The 17,925-nt window shown below is 33.7% G+C and overlaps 1 protein-coding gene across 37 annotated transcripts in view; it reads left to right on the top strand.

Moving 5' to 3' along the window:
• Positions 1-7,808: 7,808 nt before the first annotated feature.
• Positions 7,809-17,925, top strand: part of LOC145285972 (disco-interacting protein 2 homolog C-like) — a 421,962-nt gene continuing 411,845 nt past the window's right edge. For 21 of the 37 annotated variants that reach the window (XM_080134539.1, XM_080134536.1, XM_080134562.1 and 18 more), the window contains exon 1: positions 7,993-9,010. In XM_080134539.1, the coding sequence (XP_079990665.1) occupies positions 8,926-9,010 (85 nt within the window). In that variant the 5' untranslated portion in view covers positions 7,993-8,925. Of the gene's footprint in view, positions 9,011-17,925 lie in introns of all 37 variants that reach the window. The other 16 variants (XM_080134543.1, XM_080134534.1, XM_080134527.1 and 13 more) reach the window with 4 other exon arrangements.

Raw genomic sequence — 17,925 nt, 5'->3', positions numbered from 1 at the left:
CAGAAAGATCCTGGTCTTTGTCGGCGTTTGAAGTGTTGTCATAGATGGTAGTATTCTCTGCATAGATGTCAACAAATGGTTGTAGAATATGATTTATGAGATTGTTGATGAAGAGAGTTGGGCCAAGATGGGTCCATGATGCACGCCTGCATTAATACTGCAAGCTTCAGATTTCTGTCCATCAATGACTACTTTAATAACATATTGGAGAATAAGGATTTGATGGTTGCAATGCCATTTTCATCTATTCTGTAGCTGGAAATCTTGTGAAGTAGACCTTTATGAAAAACCTATCAAATGCCTTAGATATGTTAAGAACTATTGCTGTAAAAATGAAGCTTTAATCCTTCATCAATATGTTTCTTTTTTTTAATTATATTTCTGAATTTTTTGAGACAAGGATTGATTATTTGTATTATTTGGATTCTTTGAATTACCGTTCTCATCTTGAGTGTCATTTTCACAATATTTCAATCAATCTAGCCTCCAACCATCTTCAGGTGTAACGTGTTGAACTCGGGAATCTGTCAAACTCAGAAATTAACGACTTGTGGTATAGTGAATAAAGTACTTGGTAAAATTCAATTGTAAATTACATTCTTCCGGAGGTTGAAGGTTCAATCCTCAGTGCAGGCGACATTCAAAAATACAACTGGAAATTACTTGGGTCTTCTACCCAGTCATGGCTGATGGAGTGAGAGTATGTGATTAAATAAAGGGTTCTATTTGAAATTACAGACTTCCAAGTTCGGCAGAAAGATTTCCAAGTTTGACAGAAAATTTTTTAAGTTCAACAAGATATACCTGAAGGAAATCGAAGGTTACATCGACTGAAATGTTATGAAAATAACATTCAAGATGAGAACAGTAGTCCGAAGAACCCAAATAATACAAATGTTTTTTATAACATTTCAGCTGCATATATTTTGATGGTTCACATTTAGTATATATTATTTATTATATTAATGCATGAGTAAACACAATAGATGCAATGGAATTTCAATTTGAATTGCCGATTCAATAGTGTACATATCATTTACATTGCTCGCATCTGAACTGAAGTTTAGAAAATTCTGAAAACTGAGAACAAACGCATTTATTTGAATAAAGAAAGAAAAAAATAATAATTTGAGACAGAATTGTGTTTTTGTGAACTTGTCTGGTTGAAACTTGGAATGGATTTCATTTCTCAATTTCAGCATCTTTTTTTTGTGTCTTGTTTTTCAGAAAAGTTTTGAGTCATAGATGTGTGAAATGTTCCATAAAAACAGTCATTCTGTAGTTTCCCATGTTTCTTGATTTCCCTTGCTTTGTTGTAAGCTTCCTTTGGACTTGTTTAAAAGAATAAGACTTTTCCAAATTTCAAAATGTTCCCCGTGGGTGTGATTCTCCTAATATAAATTACTTACCTCTGCACATATTTGTGTTCTTGAAAATATTCCAGAATAAATCCTAGTTTGACCCGGGTATAAACAAAGGCTGTGCCTTTGGAAATGTACCAAAAACCACACGATTTATGGCAAATTGTTGTATCCACAATTATGGCACATCAGCCTTTCTCGGGGAGGTTATAAAAACGAAACAAATGTACTTTTAATATTCTGCTCTCATGCCCATTGGCCATGTCCCCCCGTTTATTGCATCTGGAACAAAAGCTCTCTCTATGCATAGCAACAGAGCCAAGCCTCATTTCTTTCTGAACAAATTGAAGCGCTGAAATTAATGTTTTAACTTGGAGAAAAAAATTCCGTCATTCGTACTAACGCGTACAAAAAAATAACTCCAATTGCGTAAAGTAAAGCAATCTTCTCTTGATTTCTCAACTCGTCGTCGTCACAAAATCATGATTACATTCTGATCCTCTTGCAAAAAAAAAAAAATGTCCTAACATACAGCCTTTTAATTGCTACAGTATCACGATTTGCATATTTTTCTTCTCTTTTCCTCTTTTCTTGTACTGGACGGATTCCAGGTTCAAATGGCAGTGGTTCCTGTACACATCATTTTGTAGTGTTGTTCAGTTCCGTTACCCCCCCCCCGCCCCCGTGATCTGATGATCATATAGGAAACATCCTGGTGGTGGCTGTCTTTGTCAGGTGCTCCTTCACAATTGTGGCACCACTTCAGAACCATGGACTTCCTCAGGAGCATGCGTGTCTTCTACTCCTGCCTGATGACCATCTTCAGAGTCTGTTTCGCCATCGGATAGCAGACTTTCCGACATGCTCTTCAAGGATGTTGTGCTTTCGGAATCTTCTGACGAGAGTACACAGGGTATAGACCTTTCACGTGTCGGGGCATCCCATCCACCAAGATGGATTGTGGACTGATTATCTTGGTAACCCGACCGTGGCCAAACGTCGCAGTACACCGATTCTTTGGTGCCTTCACCCAAACATAGTCCCCAATTCGGTATGGACCATGCTCGGGACATGCTACTGGTGACATAGCATTGATTTCTTTCACCCAGACCTCATACCGGTATATGGCATTGGCTGGTGAGGTCAAAGATGACTCGTCATCTTTTGGAGTCACGTTGTACCAGTAGACCGCCTCTGGTATTGAACAGTGCATTCTAGCCGCGATCCGTTTCACAGTGCGATGGCATCGCTCTTCTATGCCATTCCCGGCTGGGCATATGCACAGCAAAATCTCAAGGTCACCCATTTATCTAAAACATCTTGAATTCTTTGCTGCGGAAAGCTGTGTCATTGTCTGCCAGTAGTTCGTGAGGTGGACCACATTAAAAAAGACTACTTCCAGCTGGCGAATTATAGTTGCCAAGTCCTGCCATGCTAATTGCCTCCACACTGAAAACCACTATGGCCCACAATCAGTGATAGGAAATGGTAAACACCGTAGTGTGTAATGTCCATTCCCAACCGTTGCCAATCACTGCTCACCTCCAGCTTTCCTTTCTTCCAGTGAACTGGCGCTAGATCTACAGATTGGCATTCAACGCACGTTTGTATTGCCAATCTAACTGCTGCTATTGTTGTTGCAGGGCAAACTCTCCGGGCAAAATATGTGGTGCGTCACATTCCTGATGTCTACTGTCCTCTAGAAGCGGGCACAACGTCTTCATCAACAAAGATATCATCGATGTAAGCCAACGTTGCGTGGTCCACAGCTTCCTCCTGTGATAGCACCCTGCTAATGATAGCCTTCATTATGACAGTATCTTTCTCCATCGACCTCTACCGTCTGGTATGGCCACAGTGTCTCGTGGACTCGTACTTGGAGGTATGCTCTCCGGAGGTCAGGTAGTAATGTTTGGCCCTTTTTGGCGTCACTCGCGCATCTTGGCAGATTTGCCGTGAATGCATCTCTATGATTGTTCAGTTCGTGGTCGTCCATTACTGATGGTACTTTTGCCTTATTTCGCTGCATCGCGGCCATCAATGAAATTAATCCCTTGGGAAGTCCGAGTCTATCTTCTAGATATGGCACAAGCCAACCCTTGTCCATCCATGCCTGGAGTTCTTGATCATACTCTGGTCGAATCTCTGCAGCCACTCAATATTCTGGCACTCCATTATGCAGTCCTTCAAGTGGGCGGTTATCTGCCCATTTCCATGCCGCTATCCATGTTGACTCCTGATGGTCAAATGTAACAGTAAAGCCCAGTTCACTGATGGAGATAGCTGCACACATGGAAAATTTTCCGATGCCGATCTGGACTGCACCTGTAGCTGCAACAGTGATGTCCCCCAATGCTTATATTGCATCTATCCCTAACAACAGATCAAATCCCAGTGCATCGATCCTAACATAGTCACTATCTTTTGGAGTTTCGCAACCAACCTTAACTTTTTTAGCTTCACCATGTCACTGTTTAGTCGGATTTTCACCATGATAATGGCCGGAATAGCTTGAAGTGTTGAAATTAATGTTTTAACTTGGAGAAAAAAATCCGTCGTTCGTACTAACGTGTACAAAAAAATAACTCCAATTGCGTGAAGCAATCTTCTCTTGATTTCTCAATTCGTCGTCGTCACAAAATCACGATTACATTCCGACCCTCTTGCAAAAAAAAACTTGTTCTCACATACAGCCTTTTAATTGCTACAATACCACGATTTGCATATTTTTCTTCTCTTTTCCTCTCTTTTTGTACTGGATGGATTCCGGGTTCAACTGGCGGTGGTTCCTGTACACATCATTTTGTAACCTCAGTAGTGTTGTTCAGTTCCCTTACACAAATGGGTTTTATTCAGTCACTATGATTTTTCACGGTCGAAGTTACATCATTGTTTCTTATCTTTAGAAGGTGGGTGGGGTCTCTATTTTGCTATAGTTTTAGCTGTCATTTATTTCTATCTCGTCACCTCCATGAGAAGTCTGCCGATCCATATTCTCAGGGAATCAGAGACAGATTTTTTTTCTGATCTGCTCTCTCTGACTTCCTGAAACAGACCCTCCATAACTCATATCAATCTTCCTCCAAAGTCGCGTTCTACAAATTGTTCTGTGACGTGCCGATCCACATCATACCATGTCAACGATTGCTCTGCCTATTTGATCCGACTCTCTAATTTTGTTATGACACTTTTTTTTTATAAACAAACAACCTGCCTGTGCTAATAACTTATAATCTAAAAACAATGAGCTCCAATTTCTAATTCTGTATATTGCATTGGCCACAATTGTCTATGGTCAGCCTATTATATGACAGAATGAGAAAAATTGTCTTATTGTTAAGATTGATGCCTATATATCATTACTAAATAACAAAAATCGTTGCATGAAAGGAAAAACAAAATCAGCAGTTACCTTCAGACAAAGATAGTCAATGCTTGAGTTTTCAGAGGAAAAATTAAATCAATGTGCCCCGCAAATTGATTGGTTAGTATGTAATCAAATCACCTAGCAGGAACACTTCTTTGTAAGAGAAAATAAGTCTTTATGACGGCTACATATGAATGATTACTGAATTACTTTCCATCAGTATGTGTATATACTGTCATTTGTTATTGTGTATGGAAAGAGTATATGATTGTACCATGTTTCTGACGTTTGTTTGTTTGTTTGTTGAGCACCATTCATGGTGATGATTTTTGTTGGCAGCTGTTTCCCTGATATCTTTCTATTAAGTTTTTTTTTTTTTGAGAATCAGAGAAGGATATCGGATACTTACAATTTTATAGCAATGATTATGTTATGTTATTTGTAAAATGTGTTTATTTCGTTTTACATCTTGAAAATGCCGATGTTTTGGGCAACATTGCTGTGACTAGTCATGTAGAATTATTGATGAAATCTGTGTGTGAAGAAAACTGATTTTTATTTATTTATTTGTAGGCTGTTATCTTCATCTTCATAGTTGCTGTTTCATGACGTTTCAGCCAATTATTCGTCATGTGGTTAATCGCGACGGGATAGGAATGCTGAGTCTCTTAACTCTATCTCCAGTAATTACTGCCTTGCATAGCTGTTGTCATCTCACCACGTTTTGGGGCCAACTAATCCTCTGGCTAGCTTTGGGCAGGATTGAAACCGTTTTCTTTAGACAATGCTCACCTGAAACCATAAAGATTCACCACTACGCCACAGGCCCTGAAGGGCATTTATTTATTTATTTATTTGCGGACTGTTATTCTCATCTTTATAGTTGTTGTTTCACGAGCTAATTATTTTTAGATTAGAAGCTATTAGCACAGGCAGGTTGTTTGTTTATAAAAGCAACAACTATGAAGATGAGAGATTTCTTGGCCTTCGGGCTAAGATCAAAGTAATTGTGGTGAATGAGAACTTTAGCTAGAATCGAGCATAGACTAGCAAAGGTACAGTGACGAGAATGACCATGGACACCTTCTCCCCCATTTTTGAGTTATCTTATGCCTAATTTTTGTTTATTTTCTGTTTTGGTTGTAAACTTTCAGAGTGAATAAATATATATATATATATATATATATATATATATATATATATATATATATATATATATATATATATATATATATCCTGGCTTGAGGCACACTGATGAGCTATGATACAGCGAAACAGTACTGTATGTGGATGACTATATATATATATATATATATATATATATATATATATATATATATATATAAAGTGTAGTATCTGTTCTGATACTACACTTTAATTTTCTGTTCTCAGTTAGTGGAGGAGAAATCCTTCACGACCGAGACAATTTTTAATTTTGTTCCTTTTTTTTTTTTTTTTGTTCCACATTAAAAACTAACTTTGGTGTCTAACTCTGCCCTCGTGGGAAGGCAAGTAAACAGGAACTATGAAGATACGGATAACAGTCCGCAAATAAATGCATATACAAATTACCCATCTCAAAGGATTCCAATAATAAAAATAAAACTGATTTTGTTGAGTAGGCTTTATAGTATTTTCTAAATTTGCACTGGCTTATTACTTTTACGTGGACTTTTTGCTTTTTGAGGTTTGAAAGGATTTTCTTTGGTTGAAAATATTTCAAGTTCGCACGTTCCTGTGAAAACTTCCTTACTTTGGTGAGTAAGGAGGAAAACAAATTTCAGTGAAGAAAGAGTGTAGCGATTAGAGCCATTTGCTTTTTGGCGTTCATAGAAATCTCTTTGCGATTCAATCGCCACAATTTAGCCATCAGTTTCATCTGAAATGGACTGCCAGTTTGATAGCTTCTTGACTTTGCCAAAGTTTTAGTTTTAATTTTATGTACCGTTGTAGTTCCTGTAGTTGGATTATTTTTGTTGTTTTTCTTGTATGTTTGTTATTATTGATTAAAAAACAAACGTGTTATGCAATTATCATGTCACTGTGTTGTTTAACTCCGGCAGCCGGTATATTAAGCAGCTGAACGGACGGACGAATGGACACACACACACACACACACACACACACACACACACACACATTGGTAGATAGATAGTAGTAATATTTTTTTTTATTTTAAATAATTATTTAATATGATAGGGAAAAAAGCAGTTGTGATAATCGCAAAAAAAAAAAAAAAAAAATTAAAAAATGCATACATACAATGTGTACATGCATGTATGTATGCATTCTCGATTTCTTGCACACACCCACACACACATTATAGGGAGAAGAAAAATCGAATCCTTAGCTAGCATGTGACCAAAATCAAATGGGCCCCTTTTTTTCTTTCCCATTATTCAGAGAAATCTATTTAATTTTAAAATAATGCATGGATTTTAATTTAATCACACAAAGAAAGATATTTAAAAACATTGAAAGTGAAACTTGATGAACCGAGGCGAGGCGAACAACCGTCTATTTATATTGATATTTTTATTGCTTTCAATTTAAATTTACACACACACACACACACACACACACACACACACACACACACACACACACACACACACACACACACAATTACTCCCAGAAATTAGCCTAATATTGGACACATTTAAAATAAATATTTAAAAAATTCTACGGCTGATGAAGTTTTTATTTGCTGCTATTGTTGATGTTGCGCTGTTGCGATGATGATGTTCGAGTTTCTAATAACAATGATGGTGATTACAACTGCAACTGCAATGATGCGACCAACTAAGCAGTTGTTTTGTTTGAAGTAGTATTCACTATAGAAATAGTAGTAGTAATAGTAGTAGTAATAGTAGTAGTAGTTGTTGTTGTTGTTGTTGTTTATGACAGTAAGAGAAGAAGCTGATGAGTTGGTAGTAAGAACCAAAGAACCACACCAAAAAAAGTAAAAATAAAAAAAAAAAGAAAAAGATGAAGCAGCAGTTACAGAAAAGTGTGATGTGTCATCATCATAGACATAATAAATAAGGTTGTCCCCTCCCCTACCGCCACGATAGAAATCCAGCTTTTTCTGTGTCCCTCAGCAGTTGGAATTGTAGAGGCCTGGTTTATACAAGCAGGGCTCGAAACAAGGAAAGGGAGGGGGAAAAGAGGACATATTGGAAAAGAAGCTAGAGAATTTTGGGGGAGAGAGAGAGAGAGAGAGAGAGAGAGAGAGAGATAGAGAGAGAGAGAGAGAGAGAGAGAGAGAGAGAGCTTTTGACAAGGAATACAAATGCAATGTTGTAGTTTTTCAGACAGAAAAAGAAATCGGAGAGAGAGAGAGAGAGAGAGAGAGAGAGAGAGAGAGAGAGAGAGAGAGAGAGAGGGAAAGCGATATGTCAGCTTTGCCAGGATGAAAAATCCAGGCTTGACTTCTTGGAATTATCATGATTATATTCTTAAAGTATAGCAATTTTTGTCTGACTTTCGAGCATCACTGACAATAATACTGATGATGCTGATGATGTCGAAAACAAAATTAATGTTTATATATTTTTTTACCGATTTAATTAATTGCGACAAATGTAAATAGTCTCTTCTGATTAGTTTATTCGGGTTATAATAGTGTTTTTTGTTTTTTTTCAAGAAGGAAAACAGAAATCATATATTTATTTCAAACAAGCCAAAGAAAATATTCATATGTACATATATTGGAATTTAGCAGATTTTAGAATTGGATTAAGCATATATTTTACATTAATTTGTAGAAAATAAGAAAGAGAGAGAAGAAGAAGAAAAAGAAAAAGAATGGAGATTCTTTGAAAAAATAAGAATTTTTCTACTGACGATTTTTTAGAGTCTTGAATGGGTTTAATATAATAATACTCAAACTCATAAAAATTGGAAAATAATAATCACACTACTACGAATTGCTACAGCTACTACTAATAATAATCAGAAAATTAATTCAAGAGTGAGAGAGATAGAGTGATAGAGAAAGAGAGAGGCAGGCTGGTGCCCAAAATGGTGAAGTCGTCAGGCGAAGTCATCGGGAGAAGAAGCCACGGATTTTCTCGCGAGATTTAGGCGTGGTGTGATGGGGAACAACAAAATGGCGACCACTAATATCTATGTAATAGACTGAAGGAAGAGGAACATTTTTTTTTTTTTATTTCTAACTGCAGTATCTTAGTAGCCATGGAGGACACCGATGTGGATATGGGAAGCGTTCCCGAGGATGTTAAGGAGAAGCTGGCCGAATTGGCCCTCGAACTGTCCGAAGGTAGGCCAAATATCTTTACCGTTTTTCATGACTGGCACACGCCAAACATTTGACGGCCATAAAGTTGGGGTTCTCTTTTTATCAGAGAAAGGATTACAGATCGATCCCCCAGTTTTTGGCCACATCAGTTTTTTTTTTCTCCACAGAAACGTGTGTATGTATGTTGTCTGTATCGTCATAACACGGAGGAAGATTTTTATATAAAAAAATAAATAAAAAATAAAATGACTCGTCTAATGATCTATATTATATAAGGAATATAGAATATAGACTATTAAAATACTTTTCTTTTGTCTTAATTTTTTTTAATTCAATGATTATAATTGTGACATTGGACTTTTAATTTCCTATATTACTGAATTATGTGATGATTGACATGATTATATTGATAATTCATGTATAATAATAATAATAATAATAATAATAATAATAATAATAATAATGATAACGAATATCAGTACATATTCAATATATAATCATTAATGATACTAATATAGAATGTCAGATATCCAATATATAATAGTGTAATAATAAATTTTATAACGATGCAGAAATTCAATATATAATAATGATTTAATTCAATAATAAGTACATCAAGTATCCAATATATACTCCTTATTTAATAATACTTATTTGGTATCAATAGCTAGTCAATATGAAATATAATTATTTAATTACATCTTTATTTATATTATAGATTTTTTCTCGAAAACGCACTTTCCTATTACCAAAGCTGTCATCTCCTTTTATGTTTCACGTTATTAAAAATATGTAAAGTTTGTTTTTTTTAATTTTTATTTAAAAAAAAGAGACCCAAAAAACTATAATTTACTTCTATAAATTAAAAAATCTTCCATTTCATGATTTCAAAATTGGGCGTCCACTTTTTGTAGACGATTTTTTAAAAAAGCAATGATTTATTTAACTAGACTGTAAAGATGTATTATTTTTTTTATAATAATAATAATAATAATAATAATAATAATAATAAGCCCATTTTTGATCATGTTAGATTTGTTTAAACGTAAATGATTAATTATTAATCATTAATAAAATGTATTGTGATTAAAACTCACTTTTTATGAACCATGTTCATTGAACACACACACACACACACACACACATATATATATATATATATATATATATATATATATATATATATATATACCACCTTAACATTAAAGAAATAGAACAACTTAAATGTTTTAATGTAAACATTTTCCTATTTAATTTCAAGTTTAGCAGTTCTCACGCTAGACAAAATATTAAACTAATTTTCCTTTTAAATAAAATAAATTCATCTATCTTTGACAGCGCATGTGTTTGCTGGTTTTTATTTTTAAAAGACTAGATAGATTTTGATTGATTTAAAAGAAAATGTGATTAAAAAAAACAAGTTTTTACTTTTTATATTAAATAGTAATAATAATAATGATAATAATAATAAGTGTTTAAATTTTTTTTTCTCTCTCCCAGAAGACTCATCTTATGATAGTTGTATTGTCGACTATTGTAGGGTGTCCACAGGACAAATAATACTACTACTACTACTATTAACATAATTTGTATTAAAGAAACAATTGCTATATTATCTTAAATAAGTATAATTTATTGTCCAATACTTTGCATCAAATGAGTCAATACAAAAAAAATCGGTAGATAATTAAACATTGGACATTATTATTTGCTCAAAGTGTGTCTGCAATGCAACCTAGTAGTAACTCACTTCAACCAATGTCCATTGCATCCATTTAGGAATGAAAATCTAATTTCTTTCTCCAAGACTATTCTTCATCCTTTGAGCATCCTTGTTTTTTAATCAATAATATCAAGTCTACTAAAAGAAAAATCTTGCAGCTAATTTAAATCTAATTAGGCAAATGTTCTAGTGTATAATTCGATGAGAAAATAAAAATCTAATTGTGATAACATTTAGTTTTTGAAATCTTGTCAAGATATCAGCAGTAAGTCATAAGAGTGACAATAATTATGAAATTTCACCATAATACGCCAGTATTATTTAAATTAATGTTGAAGATATTTATTTAAAAAAAAAAAAAAACTGCCAACACTTTTCACATGCACTAAAAATATTTGAGTATACAATATTGTTTGGTGGCTGCTATCGAATTTGCTTATGAGTTTATGTCCCAATAGTTCTCAATACTAAAATTATGAGTATTGAATTAGTGGCTCTGAGGAGGTCGCATAGACCGAAAACCTCGATGTTACCCCAAGCAACATATTTTCTGGTTTCATGTTAGTAGAAATAATTGGAATGCTGAATTATTTGTGCAAGGGCATATACATATTATATATAATATATATGTATTTCAGTCGACATTATACATTAGTTTGATCTTCCAGCGATACATTCGGTTTCACGGAAACACTGGACTTGGGTTGAGTTTCCAGTGTTTTCGTGAAACTGAAGGTATCTGTGGAAGATCAAACTGATAATGTCAATTGAAATGTTTGTTGAAAATTAATTTATATAAAATGTCCTTATTTTTACTAGTATGTTATTTGCTAATCCACTATTCCATAAACTGTTTTTCCACATTAAAATGAATAGGGTTCGATGCGTATTTAGCACACAATGAAACTCCCACCAGATAATAAATTTATTTCGACCGTCTTAAATCTGGAAAGTCTGTCCACTATATTTCAATCTTCGGCGTTTCACACTATTAGGACGAAATTTTGTAGTCAATAAATGGAGTTTTCAGATAAACAAAAACAATGGTTTCTACTGATTTTCTTTGTCAATTCTAATAAATTACAATGGTAGCTTCCAAATTATGCAGTCGAAATTATCTGAATATTGCTGAATTATTAAAAAAAAAAAAAAAAAAAACTTTAATCGTATTAGCAGGTGAAAAATTGCGTTCATCTTGTTTAAATCGAAACGGAAAATTGGCTCCCTTTTGAACTCTACTGTGTTTTTCGATCGTTTTCATCAAATTCTATTTTATTTTATTTAATAAATAATTTTCTACCTCATCGATTTTCGTAATTTTTTGATATAATCATCTTAAAAATACGAGGAATACGTAGATACCATTGTTTTCAAATGAAATTCAGTATTTCAATTTTCGAAATTTTGTCCTAATAGTGTAGAAGCGCCCAATTTTTCTTTTGTTCTAGCTGGGGATGGGGCATCCTTACCAGACATTCACTTGCTATCTTATGCATTCCGACTGAGATATTTTGTGCTTAAAAAATAAAGTAATGCATAAAAAAGGGGGAAAAACTATAAATAACAAAAACGATTTGCCTACATGTAAGTAGTTTAGTTACAATAATAACTGCAATTTAAAATCAGATGAACTTTATGAAAAAGAGCTTTCCTCGAGCAAATGTCAGCTAACATTTTTTTGTTTGTTGTTTTTGTTACTAATTTTTACTTACATAAGACAAATCTCATTCTTTTTTGTTGTTGTTTAACAATCACGCAAGACAGGATAAAATGATACATTTTAGACGAATTTTTATTTATTTAGTTACTCTTTCTCTACACACTATCACTTTATTTCCCAGTGTTTGAAACAGACATGCAATGATCATTGCCAATGATTCACTTGCTTATGTTCTGCTTTACTGCTAAGCATACTAAAATTATAAATAAAAGGACGGACTACTATTCACATCGTGGTTGTTCACAAGTATGAGATGACAATAACAACAAGATGAGAATATGAGTCCTAACAATCCAAGGAACCAATCCTCATCAATAAAATAAACTCTAAAACGAATGAAAAAAAAAGTATTTGTTTGTAGACATTTATTTGCTGATATTCAGGCACAAGTCAACTTTTTTTTTTTTTGCCAGCGTGATCAAAGAACGTCTGGATTTTTTTTGTTGTTGTTTTTATATTAATCAAAACATTAAAATTATTAGTTAACGACTAACTACTATTTGATATTTTTGTAAATCTACATTTTTAAATTAAGTTACTACACTTTACTTCCGTGACCCAAACCGTTATCCCCCTTTCTCTCTGCTCTCTTTTACGTCCCGTGTTCTCCCTCTCTCTCTCTCTCTCTCTCTCTCTCTCTCTCTATGTTTTCTCTCTCTGTTTAAGTTATTCGCATATAAATTACGTTTACTTACATTAGAGACCACCATGACGTTCTTTTAAAATTTCCTACGATCGCATTAAAATTTTCTAACCTTTAGAGTTTGAAGCACCGATTCATTTTTGCTTCTTTAGGCAAGGATATTTGTATATTGCATTTTTAATTTCAAGTTTACTAATATTGATCCCCGACACTCACCATCATAAGAGAATTAGATCTCTAATAGAGTACATTTGTGCACTAACACTACAATTACTTATTGTTCGTGAAGTAGTAATGGTAGTATAATATAGTACAAGTACAATATTCTTTTCAACTAAAAACATTATTAGTAGTTAGTAGTACAAGCATCGACTGCGGTGGTGGTAATAGTAGTCGCAGTAGTAATCAGCATCTCTAATTCTAACTATGGCAAGCCCCCCCCCCCCCCCATCAATCTTCACGACAGGGTGGTTTTATTTTTTCATGGACATTTTTCATATTCGAATTCAATTGCAAATGTATAGAGCTCTTTTCCGCCATCGTCGTCGTCTGAGAATATTGCCAAGATGATGACGGGATGCCGGCTGGTACCATCATCTAGAAAACTAACCTATAGACTTTTCTTCATCTTCTGCGACTGCTAGTGCTGTGGTGTGCCCATATGCTCCTCCTCGTCGTTAATAATGACCCCAATTCATTTTCGCTTGTTTCCCTCTTTCTCAATAAGTAGACGCTATTAAAAAAAAAAAAAAAAAAAAAAAAAAAAAGACAAACAAAAAAAAAACAAAAATCAAAATATTTTTAAATACTTCAATTTGTTTTGTGGACTGGACTTTTAAGAATTGAGATTTAGGAAATTATTCTTCCCATTCTCACGCTGATAATTCAGTATATAATTGGTTTCCTTTGCTAATATATTCATTCATTCCTCCCGTATGACAGAAAATACACGATTCTCCTATATCTCTCTGTCTGATATTTCTGATTCATTACAGATCAATTATAAAAAATATTGTATTTCGAGGGCGCAGAATAATAGGTTAGGGTAGTCGGCGAGTGAAATTTTCGTCCAAAATACATTTCCTCTACATCACATAAAGATGTTGTGGATGATGATTGTTTTAGAACTCTCTTCCCACCTTCGTATTTGATTCTAGTGGGTTTAAAAAGGGGCCACCGAGGTTTGGGATAGGAGAGGCAAAACTAATAGCAACGGTGATTTTCGGCTGAAAAATCAATCCTATGCATTTATGAATGGTGACGATGATTTTAGAGCAAAAATGTTATCCTATATGACAATGAGTGATGATAACTGTTCTGTTAATAAAAGGCAATTTCGCATGTAACTGTGTGCGTTGAATTTATTTTATTTATTATTGATTGAATATCATTCGATTCCAAACAGCGATAGCGTAAACTAGCAAACGTTGAGATTACCGCCGGGCCGGGGACAAATTGCAGTAACAAAAATTTGTGTATAGGCGATAAAATGGTTTTATTTTTTATTTTTTTATTATGGTATGTTAAGTCTTTCGAAGAAATCTGAACACAAAAAAAACTTTAAAATGAATAAATATGCTAGTATTTCCAAGATGCAGTGCAGTGCACCAGTGCAGTAGTGCAGTGCCAGTGCACCATGCAGTCACTATCATGCCGCTACCTAACAAATAGGTTGATATTCTAACATGTTTATTAATTTAGAAAGCGTTTTCACGCGTAATTTTAACTCCAATGTCATGGAAAAAAAAGGGGGAGAATACTTTTATCCTTGTACACTTTTTTTTATCGCAAATTATTTCCTAATGACGCTAATCTAAACGTTTGCCCGTAAACTAAAATAATTTCATTACGAAATTAAATCCGTTTACATGCATTTTCTCGGGTGTGTTAACAGTTAAGTGGGTGTGCTGAATATACTGACATGGCGTGTTATTTTTAACATACTTTCAATTAAATTTTTTTTCTCTCACCCCCCCCCCCATTGGACAACGCTGGGTAAATGCTAATTAATTTTTTGTAAATAAATTGAAGATAAAAATCACTTGAGTCGTATATCAATAAATATATTCTTTTCACTTCAAAAATCCGTGTAATTTTTTTTTTTTTTTTTAACTTTAAAACAAGATTGTTTATACTACAGTCTACTCATCTCCCCACCCCCATTTTCAAATTTAATTTATTCACTTATTTTTTAATATGAAAATGTAAAGAGAACTTCTGAATGTTGGGGTGGAAATGACAAAATATTTTGGGGTCCACTAGAGATCTGGGAAGACCATCTAAAATGTTCAGGAGATATACTAACAGCTGGGATGATAAAAAAAAACCTCTACTTTCTTTTCTTCGCCAACTGGGATTGTGGATTAATGAATTTAATATTTTTCTTGCATTTTTCTCTGTTTTGTCTTTTCTTTACAAAACGATAATCAAAGCAGACACTTTTTAGGATTATATTTGCATATATATATATAGAAAAATAAAAATTTTAGAGAAATTTTCATTTAAAAAATATTTTTTTATTAAAATTATTTCTATTAATTCAGTATTCGTTTATTAATACTAGGATTCGTATAGTATTCATATACAATGTAGATCTTACATTTAGTATACCTGGAGAAAAGTAATCTCTTAACTATAAAATTGGTACTACTTTTCGTGTGTCTACGGTTCTCGTCCCTACGTGACTTATTTTTTATTTATTATGAGACGATTGAGATAAAAATGCGAAAAGTATTTTAGATTAATTTTTAAAAGTTTTATTTATATATATGAAAAAAAGAATAATTATGAAATTTACCATAATGTATTTCGATTTTAATCTTTTGTCAATAATCGAAAAAAATGAATTCGAGACCTTTCGAAATTTTAAGGAATTTAAAAGCGTTTAAATTGTCGAATAGGAAGTTATTTACACTAGATATGACACTACTTTTGAACACCTATAACAAAAAATACAAGTAAAAACGAGTAAAATGAAATCAATTTATCGGAATTTTTACTTTATATTGAAGAGGAAGAATCAAGATTTAAATCGCATATAAACATTTTTTTTATTTTACACTGAATAAAACAGACGAAATTTGATTTGAACGTCACAAAATAACCAAAACATTAAAAAAAAAAGGAGAAATTAACATGGCGTCGCAGATATACAAAAAACAGGTTTTATAAAATATAAAAAATATAGGGGAGGGGGGAAACTTAGTACAAATCTTTTAAAGTTTTTGTTCAATCATTATTCAAGTGAAATATAACAGTAAAAGTCTTACCTTTGGATTGAAATATTATGAAAAAGACATATATAGATAGGATATCTAGAAAAGAATAATACAGGGTGAAACGATAAAAATGTCTCTCTAAAGAAAACAACACAACAGCTTTATTTTTAAACTTTTATTGAAAAAATAAATTCAGGTAACTTGGTTATGTAGTAGGGCTGACATCTATCCAATGTAGCCACATTCAGCCTCAATCACCGCCTCGATATGAGTCCAGGAACTGCGAGCATGCCTTTTCCACAAGTGTCGGCAGGAGCTCAGCAAATACTTGGCAGATGGCGGCGATCAGGCTGGCTTTGGTGTTGTGGCAGGTCATGTTGGTGATGTTTTCGACGTATGACCAAACAAAGTAGTCCGGCAAGTTCAGGTCGGAGGAGGACGGGGGCCAGTGAGAGAAGGGTACAAAAACACTTCTGAAGCCAAGCCTGGATCTCTTTGGACTTGTGTTTCTGTGCTGAGAGCACTGCTACCATATCCAGGGTCTGCCAACAGCCACCTGATTGCACCAGGAGATCATCGTACTCTTCAGCACATCCACTTGTCTAGCTGAAAACTATCAATAATTCCCCCCACTCTTTATCTATGAACAAAAATTCTTTCTTAGAACTGCACGCCTGTGGAACTCTTCCGTTTTCCTGCTTTCCAGCTGACTACAATATGGTTGTCTTCCAGTCCGACGTAAACAAGTTCTTGATGAGCCGTTCCACTTAACAAATTTACCAAATTTACATTACTAACGATTACTATATTGTCCAATTGACTACTGTACACTCTTTAATCCTTATTCTCGAGTGGCCTGTGGGCCTTGATAAGTGGTGATGCCTATGTAAAAAAAAGAAAAAAAAAGTACACTTTGTTGTTGATTTTCAAGCCGACTTTAAAGATGTGAGGTGGCATGATGTAGTCCACACTTGAAACCACACTAAAGACCATAACCGTGGCTAGAAACTTTTCATCACTCTGTGTACGTTTCTGTTATTCATGGCAATCCAGCAATGCATTTTGAAGTTGTACAGCGACGCATCTCTGATCCTTCTCATTAAACATTGTGTCACTTTCAGACATGATAGAAGGCTCTTATCACTCTTGGGATTCATACGCAATTGCCAAACTAGTAGATGGTCTGCCTCAAAAAAAGAAAATCGGTTTTCATTAAACAGAAATGGAATCATGTTGTCTTTTGAGAGAGAAATTTATCGTTCCACCATGTATTTTAGCAGACAACAACTAAAGCTATTAACTTCCGGTTTGATATGGAACCCCTTTAACTGACAGAATTTTCTTTAATATTAATTTTCAATATCGTAATTTTTATCTTGAAAAAAGTAATATTTAAATTATTTTTTTTAATTCCCCTTTATTCTATGAAATATCAATTTTTAATTCCTAAAACTAACTTTTTAAAAATGTTAACTAAATTAAATTTGTTGCAAACTTATTTTCCATACAAAATTTTTATATGGATTAAGTCACATTTTTATTTAATATTAACAGATTGTGAAACATGCCGTGCACAAAGCAATTTAATTAACTCTTAAATCATAACTGTTTCAGTTACTTAGTTTAGAAATT

The sequence above is a fragment of the Euprymna scolopes genome, chromosome 10 (assembly GCF_053919585.1).
Source record: "Euprymna scolopes isolate OS-2025 chromosome 10, ASM5391958v1, whole genome shotgun sequence".
NCBI lineage: Eukaryota > Metazoa > Mollusca > Cephalopoda > Sepiida > Sepiolidae > Euprymna > Euprymna scolopes.
The sequence above is the reverse complement of the archived record's forward strand: the minus strand, read 5'-3'. Positions and strand labels throughout refer to the sequence as shown.